The sequence below is a fragment of the Pezoporus flaviventris genome, unplaced genomic scaffold (genome assembly GCF_033815535.1).
Source record: "Pezoporus flaviventris isolate CSIRO_AGI_PZ_B2104156 unplaced genomic scaffold, CSIRO_AGI_Pfla_v1 ptg000083l, whole genome shotgun sequence".
Lineage (NCBI taxonomy): Eukaryota > Metazoa > Chordata > Aves > Psittaciformes > Psittacidae > Pezoporus > Pezoporus flaviventris.
In genome coordinates this window covers 688,933-716,410 of record NW_026892631.1, presented here as the reverse complement: position 1 = coordinate 716,410, position 27,478 = coordinate 688,933, and the positions used below count along the sequence as shown (strand labels likewise).

At 39.7% G+C, this 27,478-nt stretch overlaps 1 protein-coding gene across 22 annotated transcripts in view; it reads left to right on the top strand.

The window, feature by feature from the left end:
* ESRRG (estrogen related receptor gamma) overlaps positions 1 to 27,478 on the top strand; it is a 401,788-nt gene that overhangs the window by 154,639 nt on the left and 219,671 nt on the right. For 8 of the 22 annotated variants that reach the window (XM_061475098.1, XM_061475120.1, XM_061475111.1 and 5 more), the window contains one exon: positions 18,453 to 18,511. The exons of 12 other annotated variants lie outside the window; for them this stretch is intronic. In XM_061475098.1, coding sequence (XP_061331082.1) covers positions 18,453 to 18,511 — 59 coding nt within the window. Of the gene's footprint in view, positions 1 to 18,452; positions 18,607 to 27,478 lie in introns of all 22 variants that reach the window. 2 more of the 22 variants (XM_061475105.1, XM_061475104.1) reach the window with 1 other exon arrangement.

The following is a 27,478-nucleotide window of genomic DNA, read 5'->3' as shown; positions in this document are numbered from 1 at the left end:
CTTTGGAGAATTGTTTTCTATCAGTTCAGAAAATAGAGGAAAGAATTCAGCAATACCCAGTTCTCGTTAGCAGATTGTCATTTTTGGGTTTGATGTTCCTGGGTTTAATTGTCTTTCATGTGAACAATGGCAGGAGCTCTCTAGTGTGCCATGCAAGCATGATAAAAGGGGGCCGTTCTTGCATAGCAATGCCTTTTTTTTATTATTAGCGTAAAAAATTAGCAAGCTGGAAGTCGTTAGAAGGAGTTCCATTGGCATTAATTGTAATGCAGCCTGGATTTGTTTGCAGACCAGTGCGGCAAGACAATAGCAGCAGGGAAAAAAAGCAACATTAATAGCCTCTTACTTATTGTATCATTTTAGTGAGCCTTAATAAGGTGTCTGCTGTCAACTGGAATTTATTAAAATAAAAAAAAAGAAGACATGGTAATTGATGTATTGCAGTAAGTATGGATGAGGGCTCAACTTGATTAATGTATGAGTTGGCTTTTTAAGGCATTTTAAAAAGGCTTCTTAACTGGGTCTTAAGAGACTGGCACAAGCCCACTGTAAACTACCTCATTGCAGTTGGAAAACAGCCTGACAGCTGCTGATGTCTCCTGTGGCTTTGCTTTTTTTTTTTTTTTTCTGATCAGAGAAAACGAAAGTAATATAGTCCTTGTCAATAATTGCAGTGCTTAAAAATCTTATAAAGGGATTTCTGTTCTTCCCTCTGGAGGTAACTTTTCAAAGGTTAAATTAGTTTTACTTGTGTGTGCTTCAAATATCTCAGCTCCCAATAAGGATCAAGTTTTGTTTTAAATAAACTGCTAGTTTGTGTGTTGCATTGGATTAGCACCTTGCTAAATACCTCTCCTTCAGTATGAGATGGATACTACAAAGCATTTGGTTTAAGTCTAGCTGGAGCCCCGCAAAAAAAGCTTCAAGATATTGACTCACTTGGCTAGTTTTGTTTGGAGATGAGAGCTGCCTGTTGTTTTTTTGTGGTGAGCTTCACCTGAATTCATCAGCTTTACTGTGCCATCTTACTAGCAACTTCAAAAAGTAGTGGTGGAACTATTTGTACATAGGTGAATGGAAGCTGGGGTCTCTGATATTGATTTAACTTCAATATGCACCTGATTTCAAGGAGGTCTCAGCTTAAAACATCCTGCCTGTCTCAGTGGTTCTCACAATGTCAAAATGCCAAAGATAAACTATAATAGGAAGGCCCTAACATGTGTAGAGCCTGTTTTATGTAGATCATAAGGAAACAGTAAAGTTTTGTAGCAATTCGGATTATAGGACATATGTAACTGTATTTTTTGTCTTGAAACCTGTTTTGTCCTAGGCCAAACCCACAAATATTTGTCACACTGCATAGAGAAGGCACGTATGCTTACCTGGCATTTCAGTTGCATTTACCCAGTAGTCTGTGACACAAAGAAATGCTCTGTGAAGGTGTCACCTATAGACATTGTTCAGTTAGTCTGAATAAAAATATCCCACCTTTTCTCTTGGGGTCACCATGAACCTAAGGTGTAAGGTGAAGTGACAGCGTCTAGATTTGTTCCAGATTTGTCTCCTAGGATAGCGGATGATTTTCTATTGGCTAGGCTAATCAAGGTGGTTCTTTCCTTCACGTTGTCCCCATCAGTGCTGCAAATGTCATCCAAATAGATATCAAAGTCAAAGGGAGTAAAACAGACTTTTAATTTGTTACAGTAGCATGTTGTCCTTCCTGATAGCTCCAGGCCCTTCCCAGAGGAAGTGCTCATGCTTCATTATGGATGTAAGCTTTATTAGTATAGACGTCATCAGGTTCAAGTGTTAGGAAAAGCCTCTCCTTGAAAACAAAGGCCCTGGCCTTGGATAATGCAACTGTTCTCCCTACTGAAGGTATTAAGTCAGTGTGGATGATATTTCTCCTTGCATGTATATATACATATATCTTTATTTTTTTGGCACGCTGGTCCTGCTTGGAGATCTTGTATGATGTGATTCTCCCTCTCTGAAGACTAAAAGGAACTTGAGTGCTGTTTTTAGTATGTTCCTTTTACTTTGGATCCAACCACTCGGCAGAGAAAAAGCCTAGTTGAAGTAAATTCAGAAATCTCTCTATAACCTATAGTCAGTTAATCCACAGACTTACTATTATTATATGAATAATACTTCCTATAAGATTTTTTTCTTCTGATTTCAGAAACCAGAAGTGCAGTAGCACGGCGTATACACTTGTGAGTGTTGGGGTTTTTTTATCTCTTCCCTCTTCTGGCAGGTTTGCTAATTAAGTTGCTGCATAGCTCTAAATGTGTGTTTCTTTTTTACATTAGAAGTCTGAACTTTAACTTCTTTCTATGCAGGCTACCTTCTGCGTGAGAAATGCAGTGTGATTTTTCTAGGAGCCTTCTTTCTTGTCACCTTCATTTTATCCAACACCACTTCCTTCTCCATAGCTGTTAGATAAAACCTTCCTTTCTCCTGTTCCTTGCCAGCAGGTAAGAGGAAACTTGAACGAATAGGAGATACGAATTGTAGGGATACAGCGCTGCTTTAGTTGCATCTCCCACTCCTTCAGCCACCGGGGTTTCCAGTTCCTAGCAACACTCCAGGAGCTCTGATGTGTCACTGAGGCTAGTATTTAAACATCTTAGATATTTACCCTTTTAGTTAGACTGCTGTGGAGATGCTGCTGTTGTCCAGCATAGTATCCCTGTGATCCATGCAAAAAAAAACCTTGCTGTCCCAATGGTTTCTTCATTTAGCTTGACTCACAGTTTACATAATAATTCACTTCAAGGACTGATTCACCTCGAGTCATTTTTCTCCTTCTCATTCCCTTCTCTCCTTCATTTTTAGGCATGGGCTTTCTGAAATCTGTTCCTGAATATACCTAAAGGTTGCAAGCATTTGAAAGCTAAGTGTGGATTCTGATCAAAATTTTACAAATGGTTTCCATTTTATTAAGGAGTCAGATTGAAGACCATTAATAAAATGGAAACTCTGCAGCTTAATCTAACCTTGATGTATTTCCAGCCTAATGCATCTGCTTATAGCCCTGTCACCGCTGGATCTGAGCACAGAGAGCATTGTTGAATACATTTTCATACCTTTGCATTTTTTTTTCCTCCCCTATCCCAAGTTAGGCCAGTTTTCCACTGTTCCAGTTATAATTCTCTCCCTGACTTTGGTTAGGATAGAATACTCACGCCAGCCTTTGTTTGATGCCCTGTTTGCTGCTAAGTGTACAGCCTTTATAGTGGGAAAGGGATGATGCAGAAAGGGTGTGGAATTTGTGGCAGATTTTGGAGTCAAATAATAATGGGTGCAATATAGCTTAATTATCTGCAAGGAGAGTTAGTTACACTGATGAACAACCCCGTAGCACGACCATATGCAAAGAATGAGTAGTGATGGTGAGCAAGCAGAAGTCTGCAGTCCTGACTTACAAGATTTCATTTCACAGAATTCAAGTTACCCACCATGTTTTGGCTCTGCAGAAGTTTCTGTTGGACACAAGCAACCAGGTCTAGTGTGAGGTACCCCAGCCCGTGGCAGGGGGCAGGGGGGTTGGAACTTGATCATCTTAAGGTCCCTTCCAACCTAAACCATTCTATGATCCTGTGTAGACCCTTGTGTACACCAGTGTCTTTTCTTCCTTCCGCACCTGAAGTCTGGTGTCCCCAGGTGATGTATGGAGGTAACCTCATCTTCTTAGGTTCCATGTCTGTTGCAAATCTGACTGACTAGATTTATCACTGAATTGTGGATTACCCCTGAGTGGTAACTACCACACAACTATAAAGTCTTATTAATAAAACTAATTATTTAGTAGTTGTGATTAGAAAGAAAGTTGTAGATGTTACAGATCAGGTGTTTCTTTAGGCATTTTGAAACATGTTTCTCCTAACTTACTGAACTGAACCTGACCTTATCAAATAGATGCAATAATTGGCTTTGCAACATGGCTCAAACATTTGGGACATTTTTTGCTTGCACTTGCAATTTTTGAGGTGCATACTTGAAGAAGCCCAGTTTTCCCTTTTGCTCAGGTAGTGTTACAAAGCCCGGTGCAGAAGGCTTTCGGTGGTACTGAAAGAGGTCTCATCTCACCACATCAGAGCACAAATCTCAGATTCCCTTTCTGCAGGGGGCCTCTAGTTATTACACAAGTAAAAATACATACGATCTGTGCCAGACATACAAGGAGACTCTGTGTCTGTGCTGACACATCAATACAAAGAACTGTTATCACAGGAAAATTTCTCCCTTCTAAACCTGGGCTTACACTAATATGAACAGACACACAAAGGCTGCGGTGGGTGACCTTTGTTCACATAAGAATATGTCTGCTTAGGGATTTCTTAGTTCATGTTAATTGATTTTGTGATGGGATTGATTAACTAATTGATTTACTGTGGTCTGTGATTTAACATGAGGATTGGCCTATGGTATACTTCAAAAATTTTTGACGTGGAAGAGAAATTTGGGAAAAGCTGGCAGTAGCAATGATAGTGGTTTTGAGCATGACTCCAGTGTCTTGTGCTGAATGAATCCCATTGCTGAGGGTGTTAATACTTAGCATGAGTAAAGCTTTATAGGATGGGTAGAGCAAAGGGAGTAGAGGAGAGGAGTGAATTTACAGCATCTTTGTTAACCCATATTTATTTTGTATAAGTTCACTTCAAGTGAATGTTATAATGTCAGTGTGTGAGGTACCCATCTTCTCTCTTACCCTTTTGCAGGCAAAGGGAGATGGACTACTGACAGGGTCTGTGCATAAAATCATTGTCCCTTCTTTCTGCCCGAGTGGGCTCTTAATCATTAGTCTCCGTGTGCATCTACTCCTCCCTCACCATGGTGCACATACGCAGTTCTTACCATGGAGGTGCAGAGAAAGACATGAACGCTCTCACAGGAGACCAGCCTGAGATCAGCAAAGAGTACCCCCAATGCTGTGGTTCACACGTTTCTGGCATGTGACTCTCTGTTTCCTGGCTAAAAAGAAGCCATTTATTGTGAGATGCCAGAACCAAAATCTGTGTGACAGTTTTGAAAGCATGGTCCGAGTGCCTGGTGGGTGCAGTTGAAATGGCTTTCCTCTTGCTTATATAAACTTGCTTTGAAGAAGTCATGTTGTAAACCTACAGTGAGGGCACAATAGACTCTCTGTTCACTCTCTATTTCTTGGTACTTGGGAGACTCAGGGAAAAAAAAATATATATTTCCTATTAACCTGTTTTGAAAATAGTCTTCCATATCAAAGCATGTTTAAAAGCAGATTGCATTTGATAGCAGTAGCTAAAACGCAGTAAGAAGCAGCCTTTTGATCTGTTGCAAATAAACTCTCCTGCAGATAAATACATTACAAGTGTATTTTTGTTCATTTGCTATCAAATTTAATAACAACCAGTGGAATTGAGTTCAACCAAAATGGTTTCATATCAGACTTTGAATGCATACTTTTAAATATTAAAAGATAATGATTTGTATGGCATTGTTATATAATGCATTTCTTGTCTTCTCTTGTGTGCACATGACGAATTCCAGTCGATAAGCCCAGGACTCTGGAGTCAGTTGTCTGGCTAGTTATTAAGATTAAGATAAGTACTGAGAAAGGAAAGATACAGCACATTGTACTGCCCAGCTGGGACAGGGCCACCTCGGATTCCAAGTGTAAACAATGCATTAGTTCTCCCTGGCTTATTTCAAATCCAAGGTGTACACTGTAAATATTTGGGAAATATGATGGAAAGAGTGTGGAAAGACTCTTTTTACTTTTTCCATTAGATGTTATTACTAAAAAGTGAACCTTAACCCCCCTCTTTGGGTCCCAAATAATTTGTAAAATTCCAAGACCAATTTCTGTTAATTACTTGTGAAAAATAACTTTATTTTTTCCCTAACCCAAGACGTAAAAAAGCAGACAGACATTTGGATGGCATTACCACTAGGCACTTCATGCTGAATGTGCCGTGGCAACAACATAGTTAATGCTCACACAGCAAAGCTCAATTAAGGATTTTCAGGCAAGAGGGAGGAGGAATAGGACTGGAAGGCTTGAACTACAGAATATACTGAAGCTAACGTAAGGTCTCCTTATGAATTCAGTAAACTTTGGATCATGTCCAAAATGAAAGTTAGTGAGGTCAGCTGGTGTTGGAGCTGTGTCTCTGCGGTGAAGTCCTAAGGGCATCGTGCTGCGTTTGCACAAGGGGGAGAGGGAGGAAGTTTTCTGTTACTCCAAAATATTACTGAGATATTAAAAAAAAAAACCAAAATATTTCCTGAGGTCCAGTTGCTGATTCTCACTAACTGTAAAAAATACTAGCTTTGCTGCAAACTGGTAGTGAATGCTTTCAAGACCACAAAGTTGGGTCGCTGGAGGAGTGATAGAAAGCAGTGATTTAGGAAGCATATTGAAGTTTCATGCTGTGCAATGTAGACCACCGTGCAGCAATTAATTTTTGTTAATGAATTTTAAACTAGATGCATGGAAATGGTTATATAAAAATGTATACACTGCTAAACAGCTAACTAGTCCTTAGGGTTTTACATTTTCATTATCTGTATGTAAATCATTTCAGCAAGCATGATCTAATGAGTCAAAAACTACTCTGAAATTTGTATTGAGATTGGCAAGACACTTCCTGAAAATCCTTATCTTCTTTTTCATTGTATAGCACAATGAAGCTATGTCTATCCTCTGATTAATCATCTCTTATATGAAGATGGTTTGTAGGTTTTATCGTGTTTCAGAAGGGTTATTTCTAAACTCTAGGAATATCCCACATTAGTGGGGATAGGAAATTAAGGAACATTCAAAACCATTCAAGAGAAACAAGGAGCACAGCTGAGTGATCCCCAGTGACTCCTAAATCTGATGTTTCTTATGTGGTAGGAAATAAATAAAATAAAATAGTTAACTGTAAAAGGTTATCTGACCAAACCGTGCAAACCGCTTTCTCCTGAGCATCCGAAAGTTCTATTACTGAATTAGAAGCTGTCTTTCCTTCATATGCCTGGTAAATCACTGTGCTTCCTTAGCTCCCCTAAGGTATACGCTCTGATTTCCTCTTAACTGGCAATGAAGATAAATAGCTTCTGTATCTTCACTGTTTACAGTTATCTTAAGCAAAACCAAAATTAAAGCAGAATCACTGCAGCATCACAGTTTCTTATGGAATCCTGAATATAGGACAAAAAGTTGGAATACCTCCAGAATGATATATAACATATGAAATATAAAATATGTCTATGTGCCAATACTTGCATGCATATTTATAACTTCAATTACCGATAGACCTCAAAAAAAAATGAGGTCTGATGTGCTGTAACCAGATAAATGAGATGTACAGAGTGGACTGGAATATTTGGAATACCACGCTCTGTTTCCCACCCCTTTTTTCACAGTGTGATCATTATATCATGGTTGTATACATTCCAGTTAGCTGCAAGTGAGAAATCACTGCCGAGGTCACTGAAATGTCAGTGCCACATACGCTGAGGATAAAAATGGATGGAATTCCCTGTTATAACTCTAATTATCAAAACTCCTATGATGCAAGAGGAAAATGTTTGTCCTATATGCTGCGTGCTGCAGTCTGACAGACACGGGCTGGCTAAAAAGCCTGACAAACAAGCCTATGCCCTAACCTATTTTAGGTTGTTAACCACTTCATACACCAGGTAAGGTTAGTCAGGTATGGCTTTATGTCAAATATTCACTGAATACTCTTGAAACCAGCTACATGCTTTTTAAGCCCTTTAGCTGAACCCTCTATGGTCTGAAATACCCAGGTAGTTAGCAGTCCTGCCAATTTGATATGATTGAGACCTTTACTTGAACTGACCTCAGAAGGAATAGAAGACTAATTGAGGCAGCCCTAGTTCTAGCTCTCTAGAGGAGTAAACCACTGCAGATAGTATCTGGTGCATACATAAAAACGTTTACATAGTGGAAGAGGGATGTGGGAAAGAAAAGGAAGACTTTTCTTTCTCCATCTCTCAACAGCCTATTCCCCTTCCCCCTGAAGCTTCAAGAAAAGATAATGTTATTCCTATCTTAATGTCATTGCATGGTAAAATAAGGGGAAAAAAAAATAAATAAGGGGAAAAAAAATTAAATAAAGGAAATGCACCCAAACAAATGCAGAAGGTAAAATTAGGACAGTACTTGGGTGCCTCAGGGCTGTAATTAAGGCTATCTAGATAAAAAGAGATATTCTGCCTCAGATTTATGTTCTAAGGAGGGAAAGGAAAAAAAAAAAAAAGAAGCTGAAAGTGAAACACAGCAAAAGAAATCCTTAATTCCAATGTATTCAACTCGCCCATCAGAAGAAATGGCATTAATTCAGGTACCCAATTACTGTAATGTGGTTCAGAGCACCTCAATAGGTGTTTCAATCTCAAGCCAGGACTAACATTTGTAATCCTTTAAATGCACTTAAGAAATTGATGTTACAGCCCCACAATCTGTTAGGGGCCTTGCTTCCTGGCTGATTGCAAAGTATCCCGCCATTAATTGGATCATCAGAATGTGATCCGCGTTCTGGTCCCCGGATTATGTAAGACTGACTTTGCTCTGACGCGCTGAACCAGAGGCTTCTTTTGCTGGGTATTTTGACCCTTAATGTAGATAAGTGGTATTTTTCATCAATCTTAGCTTGCATTAAAAAAGGGAAATGTCAATTCAATGTGGGGCGTTTAACTTAATTCAACATCTTTTAATTTAATACCTTGGAGAAGTTAGTCTGTCTCCGACCTGATGGAGACTTCTGCTGATGGAGTGGTTTGTGGAGTGGGGTTTGAAGCATATTTTTCCCACTCTATAACATGATCAGGTCCCAAAAGTCTTTTCGTGCTTCATCTATGTATGAAAGGGAAAGGTAGAAAAACAGAACCCCAAATGTCCCCCTGACCATGCTTTGCTGTATTGATAATGAATTTCTTCAGTTCCTTTGGACTTTTCCCTGATGACTGCAACTATGTGCCTGAGGGAGAAGAGACAAAAAAATTTACTCTGTTTTTGCTACCCTGTTTTCTTCTCAGCTTCAGGTTTTCTTGGTTTTTATTTTCTTTTATTTTTCCCCATGAATCAGGGTGCTTTGATTAATTTGTTCAATATTCTTACCATGTCTTGTTGCTACAATAATAGCTGGTTTGGAAATCCTTTACATGGACAAGACCTAAAATCCTGTTGAAAATAGGGGACATCCTTTCTGACAGAAGGATGCTTTATTATTTTTTTAACTTATTATCAGAATAAGAACAGGACATGTCATAACACTTTTTTTCTTCTTTCTTTTTCTTTCTTGTACTGCATATAAATGCCCTTCTAGTGCTTCTCTTCCTGGTACTGAATGTTTGTCCCAGTAATGCAGAAAGTAGTTCAAAGGCGACAGCAAGACTTCTTTCTTTATTTTTTTCCCCTAATAAAAACAGTAACTTTCACACTTTTCCAAGCACTGCAAAGAGCATCAGATTCATTTGAGTCTTAACCATGGCTTTGGGAAAGCCATTATATGGCATAGTGTCTCTTGGCCTCGTAGTTGCTAGGAGTAAAGTTGGTGGGGTAAAGAGAATAACATTAAGTTTCATGACCAAGGCTTGGTATTTCTCCTAGTGCTGATGCTTGGTAATTCTGTGTATGGCAATGATTTCAGTGAAGTTAGCACCATCTATCTATCTATCTGTATATACACACACACATATATCAACAATCATTGTCAGAATCCAACATTTTTGGTTTTTCAGAGAAAAAAGAAGCTCTTCACCTCTATCACAGAGTTGCAGAGGCCCATAGAAATAATTTTGCAACTGAGGCTGACTGACTTAGGTCTCACTTCTTTTGTTTTCTGTCAAGACCTCAGTTTTAATTTTCCAACTCTTCCCCCTCATTTGCAAGTCACTCAAATACTGCTGTACTGTGGGTAGGAAGATCTACCGAGGCACAGCAATGGTGTGGAGTGGTTGGACTTCATGTTTCACTGCTGTATTCTATGCTGTAGAGACCTTTTTTGAGAGGTCTTTAGAATGTTATAGGTTGAGGAAAAACAAGCTTTTGAGGTAGCCACTTTGTTTAATGGGAAATGCTCGATCCCAAGGAGCATAGGACTGAAGAGGGCTGTTCTTGCATTTTTCCCATTCTCCTGCTGTCCAGGACCAGTTCAGAGTCTGCTGTATGGGGGGAAAAAGGTCAAAACTTTGAAGCAGGGAGTTTAAATAGGAAGTTTGGCACAGCTTGTTAGACATCCCATCCATACAGGTTTTGCAGTTGCTTAGGATGGCACTCTGTGAGCTCTCTCAGTATGGCAGACAGCATAGCTGGCCTCATCTTTGATCACACTAATTAGGTTCTCTAGATTAGCAGAATAGCTTGGTGAGCCTTCTTGCTGGATTTACAGACACAGTAAACACAGATGCATACAAAAGCTTTTGGCGGGAGATGTTTTTGTGATCTTGAAGACCAATAAGAAGAGAACTGGCCTGGTGTTTGGAGTGAGCTGACGTTAACTGTTCATTGTGCACTGAGCAGGAGGAGGCAGAGTTTCTGATGTTGGGGTGGGGGTTTGGGTCTGTGTGAAGTTGCTGTCACTCGTACAAGGTATGTGGCTCATACACAACTGTCTGACCTTGCTGCTTCCCTTCCCCCCCCCCTTTTTTTTTTCTTTTTCCTTTCTTCCTGATATGAATCGAATAGGCAGGTAGGTATATACAGTTCTGGTCATCCTAATTGGCTCTGGAGGTGATACGGTGCAACACTAGGACAGGATGACCTTTACGTTTAGGCTCCTGACTGGAGCACAAGAAACGTGCATTCAATTCCAAGCAGTTCTCTGGCTGGTCTCTTTGAATTGCAGTATGTATTGGTCCTGGTGGTCTTCTCTGCATTGTACAGCTCCTGGAACCTTAGGAGGATGTCACCTAGAACAACAGATAACACAGAACTGCAAATAAGAGCCCTGGCTAGAGATTCCTATAAATAGATGACCAGCTTGCAAAAATATAATGCTTTTCTACCGGGCATGTTTCATGTTACAGTATTGGAATATCTGCGGTCTCCTTAAAACTTTCCTTGAAACTGGATGAAGAATGTGAATTTGTGCTGTGATGTTTCATGCTTGCTATACTAACATACGAAGAAAAGTTCAAAGTCATATATATTATCTATGAGGGAATTACACCTACTTTAGCTTAACTTTCCTTTTTTTTTAGCAAGCAGTGTTGAAGGAAGCTTGTTTGGCCATCTTCAGACCTGGTATAAACAGAATCACCTTTCCTAGAGTAAAAATATATCTACTTCTGCCAGCTAAGTTTAGCTTGGAGACTTCCAGAGAAGTACAAGTCTTACAACTCTGGTCGTTCAACACCAATACAAAGTTAATAATAAATTAAAACAGTAAATATAAAACAGAATAGGTAAGTCTAAAATTACTTTGGCTACAGAACAAACATATTGCTTCTTCCCGCATGGAAGGGCCTAACCTCCTGTAGGGAGAGTAGGATATCTCCGAGATTGATAGTGTTCCTACAGCAACTGCATTTCCAAACAAGCTTTATACTATGCTTCTGAGTTATTCTACTGTATGGAGGGAAAAGGAAACCTTTTTTAGGTTGTGACAGTGCTTTCCTGGGCAATTGATTCTAAACACAGAAAGTGTTATCTCAGGGTGTTTTGCTGTATGGAGTTGCATTGGAAGTGCATTACTCCCAATCTGTTTAATTGGAGTCTTGGGTGACGCTTCTCTGCTGCTTTATCCCTAGATAGAAAGCTGATCTGTGTTTTAAGTACACTACAAGGTTGGAAAGTAAAGTTGAGTTTGCAACGAAGCAGATATATTGGCTTCCCAAGCTTTGAAGACAAATGGCGTCTCATCCATCGCTGCTACACCAGTATGCCGGCGATGTTTCAGGTTGCTTTGGGTTAGGATTTCAGTTTGCCCTTCCTTCCTAATGGGGTCCCTTGGTGGAGAATGCCATCCAAGTGCAGGATGGATGAGATGCCCTAAGGACCTGTATCAGGCTTGCTTTTTAAGCAGTGCCTTGCTGAACTGTGAACTAGGCTTTTCTTGAAGTGCTGTGTGGGGTTATAAATTCAACTTTGAGACAGAAAAAAAAGGGGGAACAAACACCATATACAGCAGCTCACATCAGCCTGAAAGCGCACAGTATTCAGTGGCAGTATTAATATGCACCTAAAATGATTTTCTTGTGGTGTCTTAAATATTTCCCACTGGCTCCTTTCTTTGTTCTAACCCCTTGTGGAAGGGGTAGAGAAAAATTGCTGGTGCGTTTGCTTCGGCCACTGTCAGCACCAGGCTCACAGCAGAATTATTTCTGTCATCTCTAATGATTGTCAGTTACCTCATTGCCAGGGAAATGGCCCTCTCCATCTTCAGGATCATACCAGCTAAATTCCATTACCGAAGACAATGCTTCCCTCCTCCAGGCTGCCTGTGAAGTGCTTCTTGCCATTGTGGCTGGGTTTCCCTGTTGGGTAATGCATACCTATCCCAGGTCAGGCTGTGTGTTGACAGCTTGCATGTCCACTGCTTGACATTTTACTCTTGGTTCTAATCTGAAAAGTAAACCCTGTGTTTCCTTCACAGTGGGAGGGGGGAAGGTTTTAAAGTAGGCAGGATGCAAAAAAAAAAAACCCCATGTACTATATCAATTATGATTATATCCTCACCTGGGCTTCTTGGTTTCCTGGAAGGTATTTTTGCAAAACCAGGTGGATCTATATAAATACTGAATTTTTTTTTGCACTGGAATGCATACTTTTTGGGATTGGATTAATAGTTGAATTCATGAGTCCACCTTTCACAAAGGCCCAACCACACAAAATGCAAACTCTTTTCATGGTAATGTTGATTAATTCAGCAAATTGAGACCATCCTACATGGTGGTGCAAAACAAATGCTCTGTTTGTTTCCCAAACTTGTGCTTGCTATGAATTTCACTGTGCAATTAGTTAGATGCTGTTGCTAAATATGTTGGGCAAATGTGACCTATAAGGGAACACTGGTCAGCATATTTTGATATTTTGTGAGTGATAGCTCACACGTACTGGGCTGTGAAGCTGAGCAAGTGTCTTTTAAATGGTTGATTTAGGTTTCAGTGTTGAGCCCAGCTGTTCCTTGAAACACTCTGTACAGTACAGTAATTTAGGGTTTAATGGTCTTGTATAAGAAGGCAGACGTGAATCAGAGGTGAACTACTTCTGAATGATGACAAGGGTGTGAGCACTCTCCCTGCCCTTGTCTTCTCCCTCCCAGTTTCTCATTTTCTGATGTTTTGTTTATATATATATTTTTTTTTCTTTCCTCCCTGTCTCTTTGCAACACAGGTAGGCACATTCCAGTGTGACTCTGAGCCTGCTGTCTACCGGTTAATCTGGTCCTCATGTTTGATTTTAATGTCTTTTTTCACCTTGCCTACGCTAAGAAATCAGTCCTGCCTCAGGTAGCTTTGAATGTAAGGATAAGTGTATGTTACAGAGGAGGAGTGAAACATTGTCTTCACCCAAGATTTGGAAGTGGTAGGAAATGACCTCTTAAACTTCTTTTGCTTTTTAGATCTTTAAGCCCTAAGCCACCCTAAATCTATTGTCCCTATGAAAGCTGCGTTTTAAAAGGCTTTAGGAGGCTTGCTGACCTTGCAACCTACTTTGTAAGGAGTCTGCACCCACAGCTATTAAACAAAATTAATTTCAGCACTTTTAAATTGTTAATCTTGCAAAAGACAACTTCTTGCTCTCCAGTGATCCCACAGGTCATCATTCTGTGAGCTGCAAGCCATCGCCAGGGTTCATGGCTCTGAACATCATCAGTCTGCTTGTGGTCTCCCAAATGCCTTGCAAAATTAATTCCTTTGGCCTCCACTTTCTGTCCCCAGCAGCTCCTTGAAGGCACTTGGTGAGCCCTGTGTGTGTAGTAGCTATTCACCAGTAGCCACACCACAGATTAATCTTATTTTAAGGTTGTTCTATTCAAAATCAGTGCTTCTAATCCTCAGTTTATGGTAATGAACTTTGGGCAACAAGACATGAATTCAGGTAGGAAATGGCAGGTTTAGAATTCAGAGCGTTAGGGTTTCTAATGTAAGGGTGACCTCTCTTGTAAGTTAAGTTTCTCCATACCCATGGGGCAGATGCTTTACCAGGTGCTAACTTATTTTGAACTTTTTTAAATGTATTTTTTCTGCCTGGCATTGAAGTTTGGAAACATTGCCTTTTTTTTCCCTCCAGGTAGCAATATGTGTGAATGCACTGGAAATTGGAGAGAAAATGTGTGCTGTGTCTGGTATTATCATGCCTGGTCGTCCCTCCTTCTTCCACCTCTTTTGTCTCTGCCACTCAAGCCAATTTCACCCATACGCCGACTCTCATTTGGGATAATAGCCTCTCTTTTTACTGTTGTCTTGTCATGTTTGATTCGGCAGCACAAGGATTTTAAATTAGCCAAAACGCTTGCATGCTGGGCTTAGTCTGCTGCCACTACTAGTTGTAGAGCCACTAAACCACTTGATGCTGAAATTGATGATTGCTCGGAAGGAATAAGAAATGGTTGGTGGCTACCGGGAAGATTCATTCACGCCGAGCCCCTTTTAAGAAACCTAGAAGGGAGGGAGAGAAAGATTTCCTTCATTTTCCGCTGCCTAGCCGGTGGTTGCATTGTGCTTGTGCCAGGTTCCTGCTGAGTGATTACAGCCTTGCTAGGCTGCGTAGTTCCTGTGATTTCAACATAAAAACGGAATAAGGAAAATGCACAGGGAAAGGAAAGAAAAGGAGGGAGGGGAGGATAAAGCTCTGAAGACTTGCAGTTCAGTTCAGTAATGTAGAATTATGATGTGTTAACTCGACCAGGTTTTATTGGTGGTGGGTTTTTGTTTGTTTGGTTTTTTGATTTTGGGTTTTTTTTAAGCTAATTTATCCCTCCTGGCTAGAACTTTGCTTGTTGAAAGTTTTGCTCAGTAGAAGACTGTATTGGCCTGCCTGAGTTGGTGATGCTAAAACTGTGAGCCTGCTGTGAGCAGGTTTTAATATTCTCTGGATTAAAAATGACCCATCATTAATGGGATCTGGGATCACCAAGAAACTACTACTACAAAACTTCTAATAATACCCTCACACACCCCCAGAATGCCTTTACTTGTTTATGGTTGTGCTTGAAAAAATGGAAGGGCAAAATTTCTAAGGGAGAAGAAGATGGCAGTCCTTGAGAAAGCGTATAAAGAGAAAGCAAGTGAAGCTGTAGAATTAAGTATGAATGACTAGGGCTGTACGCGAACATAAGTGTATTTCAGAGCTATATACAATCACATATGCAACGTGAGGGAGACAACTTTTATTTCCATTGAGTGGATTTGGTTTCTTTTTGGAAGTGAATGTTGTGGCTCGTGTGTCAGTTGTGGTTCTTTGTTTTAGCACTAGTTTCCAGGTTATGGTGATGATAAGTAGTCAAATGGTCAGAAAAGGTCAGTAAGAGACCCATGCATAGTGGCTCAGGATTTCCAAGTCCATAGACAAACACTGTTGAGCAGAAAATAGTAGCAACTGTGATTTAAAAACAAAACATCTAACCAAATAAACCTCAGCCCTCTATTAGCCATATATGCAAGTTCCCAGACAGAAGCATAGCTTCAGATATATAATACAGTCTCACAAATAAGACCCTAAATATAACACATGTGGGAATACAGTTGCATAGCATCCAAGCCAAGGAAGTGTTCTCATCTGATCTAATATTGCTAACATTATTATTAGCAATATTCTAGCATATTTTTTACTGAATACTGAGCCACATGTTCTCTTGCATAAGATGCCCTTTTTTGCTGAAAGAAAAAAGATAATCTTGTAACTTTGAAGGTGTTGGCATCCAACTTTATATCTCTTGTATGTAATAAATTGTGAAGAAATCATGTGAATGACTAAAGCTCTAAAAATACAAATCTAAGAGGCTGAATCTCAGTGGTGAGCTGTTGTGCAAGTCTAGCTCTAAAGGGTTCCGTCTGTGCCAATTAACAGTAGATTGGAAAGCCAGGCAACCATGATGGGTTTAGTCCTGTTATCTAACTGCTGCACTGTTCAGAATTGCTGATTTCCCTGCAAAATCATGACAGATGTATTACAGGAAAATGTATTGGTCGAGTAGCTTGTGAAAGAGTTAATGCAAGGGATAATAAGTAGCCAAGGCTGTGTCCTCCAGCAGACTTTGATGTGGTTTGATAATATATGGGATGGGTCAATCTGCCCTATTAGCAAATGTAGCCTGTTAATGCTCTACATACAAACTAGAGATTTGATAAAGCACTAAATTAGTTTTCGCAAGGTATTAGATGTTAGATACTTAATGGGATCATCATGCTTTTGCTACACTTGGTTAAGATGTGTTCTGTAACAGAAGCATGCAGCAGCATGACATTTCACCAGGAAAAGAAGTGTGTCTTGAGACTGAAGCACGAGTCTGGGAATTATAATGTCCAGGCATTGCTTGGCTTCCAAGGCACCATCTCTCTGATTTATCAGAGAGGTTTCTGTTTTCACATCTGCAGAATGGGACTGTCTCCTTCCCTTTTCTCTTTGCCTCCTTTGGGCAAAGGGTGTGAGTAATCATAATTCTGTGAAGCTTCAGTTGCATGATGCTCATACTGTCCCACTCAGTAGGTGCTGAGGGAAGTTCCCTAAACTTGACAGCAGAGAATTTAGAGGTCCAAGCAGATTTGAATAAGAGACCTTGGTAGAGTGTAGAAGGAGGAGCTCAGGGATTTGATGCAGTGCTCCACAACTGTGCTCTGTATTCACTCTGTGAGTGTTCAACTAATACTTAAATGGTGAAGTAAAACCAATAGTTAGTGAAGCCAAAAACATTTTCATACAGCAGAAAATCCATTAGCAAGGCATGTAACATGGGGACACTCATAGTGCCTTCACACACTTGCACCCATTCTGCTAGTTGGGAACATGGGCAAAGAAGGAGACCTTCCTGGGGCCACATGGCAAGTTAGCCTCTGAAGTGAGTTCTCTGAGCATTTCCTTATCTGAGCTGATACTCAGTCCACTAAAGCAGGCTGCTGCTTTGCCTAGCTGGTAACACTTTCATAAGCTGGTTTCTTCACTATCAAAGAAAGGGCTGTACAATGACTTTTTTGTAAGTTCTGTGATTTTTGTCTTGTTAAGTAAAAGTCTAAAACTGCTGACAGTAGCGTATGCCCACAGCTACCTTCAGATATCTGTGCTTTAAAACCCATTAAGTGTTTTGCAGTTACCACACAAATCTAATTTTTGCTAATGTTGGTTTTGCCTGTGTTTACAGATACTGTTCTTAATTCTATTTGAAATACTTTGTTTTACTTTCTTTTTACATCTTACCGCTTATGCAAGTATTTGGTCCTGAATGACCAGCTGCCAGGCTTTGCACTTCACCTAGCGCTGGGGGAACATTCCTACCCTTAATGTGAAATACAGTGAGAATGTTGTATATAAAATGATCCTGGCTGAAAGGATAGAAGCTGCATCCCAACATACATCATGGTGGGAAATGACTCAAAATTACATGGCAGCTTCTCCTCCTTTTACCCTCCCCCTCATCCTTCCCTTTCTCAGTGGTAAGAAATGCATCATGTATTGTGACAGTTTACTAATAATCTATTTGCATCTTTCATTAGCTTGCTATTTATAGGATTGCAAAAGGGCATTAGTACTGCTCAGCCTCTGCCAGTGCCAGTGTCCCAAAGACTGAAATTTATTTTAAAAGCACCGGATTATATCCTGGCCTCGGCCATGGCCGCACCCAGCTCTGGCAGAAGTCTATGCCATGCTTTGGGCTGCAATCCCATGTTTTAAAACCCGCTGAGGCCAGTGTAGACTTCATCTGCTTGTATGAACAAGAAGATTTTGCCTCATAGCTCCTTCTAAGCCTGTACCTGATGAGCTCAGAGCTGGAGGGCGGCATTTTCCCTAATAAATTCCTTTTTTTGAACCCACTTGTTAGTCAAGCATTGTGCACACTAACTACAGCGAGGGCCCTGAGCATAAATTACTCTCGTGTGGCACTGTCTCGGAGCAGCCCCCTAGTTATGGATTACTTTGTTCTCAACTTGACAGGAACATAATTAGAACTGTTGATGAAATCTACCAAATTGTTCCTCCGTGGCCTCAATGGTCAGGAAATTTGGCTGAGTCGTATTTGTCACCGACATAAAGGCTCTAAACACTTCATATTAACTATGTTATTAATGTGCCCTCTAATCCGTCCGTGAATTGGTAACACTTAGAGCAAGCACCTTGTGATGAATGCATTGTAATGCTGTTTAAAAGTTTCTAGAGGGTGGGGAAAAAAGAGAAATTAATGAAAAGTGAACACTCCCGGGCTGTTTCTTTTCTCTGTGTGTATTTTTGTCATGCGGTTTTGTTTTAATTGGAGATTCATTTAGGCTTTACATTGACAAGACCGTTTTCTGTTCTATAGGATTTGCTGACATTTGGGCTGTTTCATTGCCAGAGGAGGCTTTGTGTGTCCGAAAGGAAGTGAGTGATCTGGCCATAACAAATCCTGCCAAAATATTTTAACACCGTTACGATTTTCTAATGCAATGCGTAGTGAATGTGGCTAGAAAAGGATGGTGAGTCCACGAAGGGGGTTTGCTTACTCTCCTCTGCAGTTTGTCTGGTGGAACGAGCACGCAGGAGCGGCTGGGGGTGGTGGGAGACCGCAGCCAGCAATGGGAGGGGATGTTTGCATCGCTCCAGGCATAGAGATAGCACTTGATCTTTAAGCCAGCCTTTCCCATTGTGGTCCTGCTCTTGAACCTTTCGAGAGTCCGCGGTGATCAGAGACAGTGTTTTAGTTGCGTTAAATAAATTCTTCAGGCTGCTGTAGATATTCAGTAACTTAAAACAGAGAAATGTGTTATAGATGAGAGAGACATTAGTGTGGCTTAAGGTCCTAAGAAGGTGGCAAGCTGCTGTCTCGGGGAAAAGCAATTCTAACCTTTAAGACAAAGGGTGATCTTAGTCCAGTATGGTTTTGAAGAACGCTAATGTGGCTCTTAGCTATGTGAACCACTGTGCTTAAAGTTTTAGAAAGCAAACATTAGAGTTTTCACGTGTAGCATTTGGAGGATGAGGACAATTCCGACAACCTGATGTTTAACATAGAGCTGGAAGGATGGAAAACACTCATTTTAATCCCTGAGCTGTTCTCTAAAGCAGCAGGTAAATTAGCTGCTGTTTTTGTAATACTTTAGTGATTTGCTTATATGAAATTTAACACCATCCACTTGCAGCCTTCTTTTCCCCAAAACACTTAAAATCAAGCAAACAAAACTAAATCAAAACACTTAAAACCAAACAAAACCAAATCAAACCACGAAAACCGAGCAAACAAAACCAAACCAAAACATGTCTAACCTAGTATTTAGTAAATAATTTCACGCCTAAAACCAGCAAGCAGTTCAAAATGTGCTGACTGCTGAGTATCAGCCATCATCTCTTGTGCCCAGCATACACCATGTCGGATTACTCTGTCAAGTAGCTTCTGTACCATGGTAAACTCATATTGCTTTGGTCATTTTACATTCGCCTACTTCAGAATAAACTAAGTAGCTGACCATGTGTACCAGCAAGTTTTGCTGAAGGGAGGAAAGGTAATGGGAAATGGAAAAGTTGCTGGGCATTGACCACTGGTTTGGAAGTTGCTCCACGTGAGCAAATTCTTCCATTTCTGCTGAACAGTCCCAAGTTTCTGGGCCAGCTATTTTTCCTGGCCTGTGTTGTCAGTGCTCGGAGAGACATAAGTAAAGCCATGCTTTTCATTGTTGATGGTATTTCCCATTGGATGTTTCTCCTTGTTCGTTTTTGAATGCCAAGCAGAATTACAGGTTCTCATGCTTATCGCCTAAGCCCTTGTGCAGTTTTTGATGAGCCCACTCAAACTGCTTTTTTTCCTGTGAACACTGTATGTGCTATTTCCTGTGTCCCGGGGCAATGATGCTTTTGCCAACGGGAAAGAAGTGTTAGCCTGTGAGTTAGGACTTTCATACGAAATTTCGTGATCTTAATATTTGGAAATGAAATGGGAATCTTATTCTGCACCTTTCTCATGCGAATCTATTTCTGGTAATGAACAATTTAAGTAATTTTTTTAAATACATAGTTGCCATATCTGGAACTTGGGATCAGAATTCAGGATGCTCAAATTAGGTGTTAATGCATACAGTTACCCTGTTGATGACTCTATTGTTAAATAGAGTAGACCAGTACTTTCCCTAAATCTGTTTCTTTCAGTGCTTTTGTCTCTCTCACTCTCTCAGATCATCTTGTCTAAATTTTTCTTCTGTTCTTTCATTTCACCCTTTAATCCATTTCTACCAAAGCCATGGAATCTTGAGGGGCTTTCTAAATAATTAGATCTTGTTACTTATCTGCAGTGTGCTCAAAACTGAATTTCTTTTGGTCATCGTCTTGTTTTATGACTGTTCTAAAATGGGTGTTATTTGGGGCTTTCTTACCCAAAAGCATGTTTTATTCTGTCCTGGCTGTACTTCATCTGTCTTTCTAATTTGCATTTGGCACTGAAATTTTTTAACTGGATGAGTATTGTATTATCCTTGAATGTTTTTCTTTTCCTGGGTTTGGGTTTTCTTTTATTTTTCAGTTTCGAATGAGAATGTCATGATATCCATCTTGTAAATACAGATCTGTGTCATTCAGTAGACCAAAATTCATCATGAGCAGAGCTAAATTCCAATTCCACATTTTATTTAAGGGTAGGAAGTAACATTACTTTTGTGGAAACTAAGGCATTTACTAAAGGGGAATGAGGATTTAATATCAGAATTGGGCTCTGGAATATTAATTTTATAAAACTGTATGATCTTAGTGTCAGCTTTGGAGAGCATATGCCACTAGACGCTCATGTTTGAAATTAGAATTCACAGTTAATCATTCTAAGGAATAGATTTACCACTTCATAAACTCTGGGAAAGACTGTTTTCTTTTCCAAACATTTAAATTACTCAGCCATTTTATACACTAAAATCCAGTTATAACTTAGAGGATATTTTGAAGAATTTTCAAAGCTATTTCTTTTAGTAACTACGTTGACTGAGGCTTTAGCATCAGGTAGTTCGTATTCTCAACTGCATCTATTTTTTTTTCCTAACAAAATAGGTTTTCAAGAATGTTCCTTATCAGACTAATGAGTACAGATCCCAAACAGCCCAACCTTTCAGAACATGTGACATGTCCCATAAAACGAAGGAAATGAACTCCCAATGTAGCTAATGCATATATCTTAAATGTATTTTGTTTCATTTCTCTAAGGTGTTAAAGACCAGGTTAAAGTAAATGTTTATTCTAGCACTTTTCCTCTGCCACATTACATAGACCATGCAAAACACATTCGTAAAGATATAAAAACCAAAATGTGCTGCAGGATTTTAGGGAATGAGATGTATCTGCTGCTTGGTTTAAGGACCACCTTCTTGGTTCTCAGGGCCAACTTAATACTTGAGCTGGACTGGCATACATTAGTTTTGACAGAAATATGTCAAAAGCTACAGAATAATATTAATTTGGATGCTGATTTATCAGCAGAAAGGTATATGTGAATCAGATCACACATATCTAGGTTAGGAAATGACCTGTGTAATTGTATATAATACTGTAGCTAGGGAGTGTGTTCTAAGTATGAAGACCCAAAAGATGCACATGACGCTAGCGCAGTTATGAGACTACTTACCAAAGGCACCCTTTTCCTGAGCATAGTGAGCTGTTCCCATGGCGTTATTCACCTATGGCAAATTAATAAGGCAGTGCATTCCCAAATCAAGGCTTAGCTGCCCATGCATAGCAAGGAGTTAGAGAGGAGGTTCATAAGATGGAAAAATCCTACTTTAACAGCTAAATAATAGAGGGTAAGATTTCAAAATCAGAAACTGCTTTCTAAAGACTACTGTGGGCCCAGGATATAGGAAAAAAAATAAAGCAGTTTGCTTTAACAGAAAAAAGAGGGAAGGCCTAGGCAATTGCTTACTCCTCTTGCTCTCTATTTTGCAGTGTTGCTGAAACTGAGATGAGTCTGGTACTTCTCTTCAGGAAGAGACTATATGAATGAAAGGTCTCAAAGATATTAGGATTTACTCAGTAAAGTCATGCTTGTCAATAGCTTCTCTTGCTAGATATTTAAAGTTCAAGTGGTTGTTTGCTTTAGTTAAGTGCTCTGAAGTGCTTTAAAAAGCATTGGCCCATTTATATAAACAAATAGAGAAACTCATTGATAGTCTCCCAGTCAGAGTGTCTTACCCAGTATTTGGTTATCCTTCCTTGGGTCTGAAAAAGATTTGCACAAGCAACTTCTAAGGCATGTCATTCTTTGTTAATGGAGGACTGTATTATTATATCATCTGATCATAGACATTGCCTATGTTGAAATATAATTTCTCTGTCACACACAACTAGGGGGAAATGAAGGGGAGCCAGTAGTTCAAACTTATTTATCCAGAACATCAATGTGACTTGAGAAGAAGAATAAGCTGGAGGCCTGATTTCCTTTTGGAATATTTGCAGTAGAGAATTAATACTTGCATCTTTCCTACATTTTTCTTCTTCCTTCTCAGCTGTGCTAACTCAGGAATCTATTCTGGTGCTCAGAGTCAGGAAACCAAATTTAAACATGCTTTCAGATCATGGGAAAATCCTCATGCACATATAACCACTCACAGAATGAAAGGAAGCTACCAGTACTTATTGGTAGTGAAGGTGTAGCTCAGGATGGTATTCATATGCTTCCCCAACGTGTTCCCTACCAGTCAGTGTTGTAGTGCTTCCGTACCAGTTGTCCTCAATGGTAACAGCATTGCAACATTACTTCTCTGGAGTAACATCCTTTAACCCAACAATACTGTGGTGATATGAAAGCCTAAGTATGTCATAAAATTGTATACTGAACGTTATCCTCTTTTAAATGCAAAAATAAATAGGTGCTCTGTGGAGGAATCTCTGGCCATACTTTAGCCAGTAATGTAAAGGCAGTTAGCTCCAGAAGAGAAAATAAACTGAATACCATCGGCAACTACCCCCCCAAAATGCAGTGTAATGTGAGAAATAGGGATGTAGCTAGGTGCTATCTTAAAACTAAATTGGCATCCTTCATTTTAAAAGGTTTGTCCTAATAATTTTGCATGTGTTTTCTTCTTACCTACCTCATGTACTGTCTGTGGGATTTAGAGGGTGTCATAAGCAGGTGAATTTAGAGCTGTTGCTAATTTAAACTGCACTTAATGAAACACAAGTTTGAGAGATGTTACAAATCAGTGAATGTGGCATAGTTTGAAGATTGCTTTTGTCAAGTTTGATTAGCTCAAAGAGAAACCTTTTCTAAATATTAGTTGTGAGATTAATCAGGCAATGTAAGACCTTGAATTATTCCTCATCACAGGAAAACAACACAATGTGTTATCTCATTTGATGACTGGGAAAATGTAACTTCTCAGGATTTAAAATTTGTCTGTTTTAAGGTTGGACTCAAGAAAGAATAGTCAGACTGGGTTTTTTTAAACTGACTTGTAATTTTCCATATTATACTTCACTTACTATAACGTATTCCTGTATTACAAGCTGATAGTACTAACATCATTACATTGAAAGATGTTCTCATTATTGACTCCATTCTCAATTAATTATAAGTTTGTCATGTTTTAATGAGTAGGATTAAACTTTGTATTCTGAATATATAGAGTCATAGAACCATAGAATGGTTTGGGTTGGAAGGGACCTTAAAGCTCATTCAGTTCCAACCCCCTGTCAGGGGGAGGGACACCTCACACTAGAGCAGGTTGCTCCAAGCCCCATCCAACCTGTCCTTGAACACTGCCAGGGTTGGGGCAGACACAGCTTCTCTGGGCACCTTGTGCCAGCACCTCAACACCCTCACAGGGAAGAACTTCTGCCTAATATCCAGTCTAAATCTCCCCTCTTTCAGTTTAAAGCCATTCCCCTTGCTCCTATCCCTACAAGCCTTTGTAAAAAGTCCATCTCCAGAGTTCTTGTAGACATCCTTTAGACACTGGAAGCAGCTGTAAGGTCTTCCCGGAGCCTTGTCTTCTTCAGGCTGAGCAAGCACAGCTCTTTTAGGCTGTCTTCCCAGGAGAGGTGCTCTAGCATCTCTGTGGCCCTCCTCTGGACTTGCTCCAACACGTCTATTTCCCTCTTGTGTTTTTGCCCCCGAGCTGGATGCAGGACTGCAGGGGGGTCTCACCAGAGCCGAGTAGAGGAGGAGAATAGCCTTCGACCTGCTGGTCACACTCCTTTTGATGCAGCCCAGGACATAGTTGGCTTTCTGGACTGCAAGCTCAGATTGCTGGCTCAATAACCAATAAGCACCAGTACATTTGGACTCTGTATCAGTAGATGTACGTCACAGTATAGGCAGGTAGTGGTGTCACAGCTGCATAAATCACAGCAGATTCTTACCAGAAAGAAATCTTTCATTAAATATATTTTATGCTGCTTGTTTAGTCTGTTTCAGAACAGTAACCTTGCAGTTTGAATAGCTATATCAACTGATACTGTTTGGCTAATAGCACATGAGCATGATTGGAAGTGGGTTGGATCAGCGTGTCCCTCACCAGGTAGAAACCCAGAGTCCTGGTAAATGCTCGGCAGTAATCTACACCTCAGGCTGCTTCTCATGAGACATGTTACTAGGAACAGCATGCACCTACATTTGAATATTCAGGTTTCAACAGGATGTGGCTGCTCTTTCTCACCAGATGGCTTTCCATGTACCATCACCTGTTCTAGTGCTCCTTCACCTCACTGCCAGAGTTGTGACAAGAACTGTTGTGGTGGTTGTGAAAGCTGCTTTCGGTATTTGGCTAACATGATTATCACATATAGGCACCTTTATTTAGCAAGTCCACATATATATTACTGTTGCAAATGTCTTATACTGGGTACCATCATTTTATATGATCATCTCTCTGTGGTGTTGATACTGTGCAGCCTAATCAGAGAGCTAAACCCATGTTAAACCTGCCTGATCTCAAGATCAGGCTTTGTATGTCTGTATGATAGGATGTGAATTTCTTTATACTCCTGTTAGAGGAACTATCTGTAACTCAGCTGCTGCTTTGCACTACTTGAAAGTAATTCAGTAATCTCATGCATGGCAGTGGAAGCTTCATACTACACCTCCCCATCAGCCGTTCTGACGCACATTTTCTACATGTATCATTATTATCATCAGTATCTGTCTTTTGAGTGGTGATTCATTTGTCTCTAGGTTTCTGTCCCTTTATACAATACTAGATAAAACATTCCATCTTTCTAGAAAGAAAGCCCCCATCTCAAAGATTTAATACTGGTTTCAAAATTTTATTGCTGCTAACTAAATGTGAAATTGCTGTGAATTAACCAATGATTATTTAGAATGGAAAGAGTTAAAAAACAAAAAATAAAGAAGTAAAAAATATTCCTTTCCCAGGCAAACTGGACCCCCTCTTCCAACAAAGCTGTTGCAGGAGGTTTCAGTGGTATGAATAAATTTCTTTCTTTAAACACTTTTGTTGTTTAAAATGCTATTGTTTCATCTGAGGTGTGAGGAGATGTGCTAACCTTGTCAATGTGGGTGCAGTAGAGCAGAAATGATAACTGTATATGCTTTTTTTTCTTAACCAAAATACAGAGTGTGTGTGTGAGAGAGAGAGAGACAACTTATTTAAATCCTGGATACAGTCAGACCTCATATGCATTGTTAAAAAAAAAAAAAAAAAGCCCTAAAGAATTGCATATGGATTAGGGGGATGAATATTCTATTATTTCAGTCTGTTCTGCTGATCTTCTTATTGTGACTTTGCGCTTCAGAAATCTGCCAGGAATTTGGCTTTGCTGTACTAGACAGTAATTTTAAATGTGTATCAAGCACTTGATAGTGTATGATTTGCGTGCTGTTGCATTCCCATTCCCTAAATTTTCCACCAATTTATTACTTTTTTCATACTGTTTTAATATTTCAGGATGATGAATATATACAGCATCATTAAAGGTAAATAAAAAATGCATGAAATTAAAAAATGGAATATTAGATGTTTCTTTCCTGTAATCCCTAGCTCCAATAGGAATGAAATGTCTCTGTTCTGTCAAGTAATCCCTAAACATGATTAGGGACCTTGTACTTTCCACATAGCCCACATAATATTTGTATCATATAAGCCTATTTATGTAAGGTTTGAGTAAAAGTTGTTATTAGAAGACCTATAAACCTATTTTACAATTCAAAAAGATATGCTTGCCTCTTAATCTCTCTACTTTTATTATTTTGCTGGTGATTGCAATACGTCCTTAATTCATTTTTCAGAATTCTGTTACATCTTTTGGGTACTTATATCATGCATTAACAAACCCAATGAAACGTATTTTTAAGATAGAGGACTGAGTTCAACAGTTCATCCACTTGTATAGCTTCTTAAATCTGCATTGCAAGGGATGTGCACCTCTTTCCAGGTCTCTTCTTTGATATCTGGGTTTAATCTGAACTGGGGGTGAGGAGATGTACAGATTGGTTTGGGGGGGGGGGGGGGGGGGGGAATTCATTTTTCTCTGTTTAAACCATGAATTGTCAATGATGTAGGTGCTTTTTGGCAGCATCACAGAAAGTTTTCAAAGTCAGCTTGTGGTTTGACCAGCCAATAGCAGAGTTTTAGGGAGGAAAAAGCTAGAATGAAAGAAAATGGGGAGAAGTTTTGAATGACAAAAGAATGAGGCAGGAGAGACAATAGCTGTTTCTTGTGACACAGTTGTGTTGGAGATGCAACAACCCAGTAGTTCCCACTCCCAGCCTCAGCTTCTTGCCTGGGCAGCAGGGATGCTTGTATGTTGTTAGGCTAAATTCATTAGAGCTATTCAAGTTACATAAGGTGACACAAGGAAGAGCAATAAATAAGAACAGCATCTTGTATACTTCTATGCTTTCAGTAGACATTCACTAGGAAAATATTTTCAAATGGTAGCAGGGGTCAGCTGTGGCAATTCTATATTTCCCATAAGGAAATTTGAGTTTATATTAACCTTGGGCTATCTACTGAAAAAGCCCTTTGGAAATACACCTGCATTGCTTCCACACTGCATTGAAATGTTACTTTTATTTCATTTTTGGCAATTAGGGTGGCATTTGAGCAATAGCTCTATTCTTATATTTATGAACTGAGAGAAGCAAAACTGCTCACTGCTGAGCCCAGGGATTCTCTTCCAGGAAAACTGAGATCAATAACTGTTATCAAGTCTTCATTCACAGGGAGTGTTAAAAATCCTGATGTTCATCAGTTAAGAGGGTGTGCTTTTAACTGAGCTTTCTCCTTTTTCCCCCACCTATCCCAACCTACCATAGTGAGAATTTTTGATCTTTGCTATCATTTTAAACAGTCACTTTTAGTTATTATAATTTCTTTTTAACTGGAGATGCTGTATTATAGTGGTGCCAGTAAGTTAAGTGTA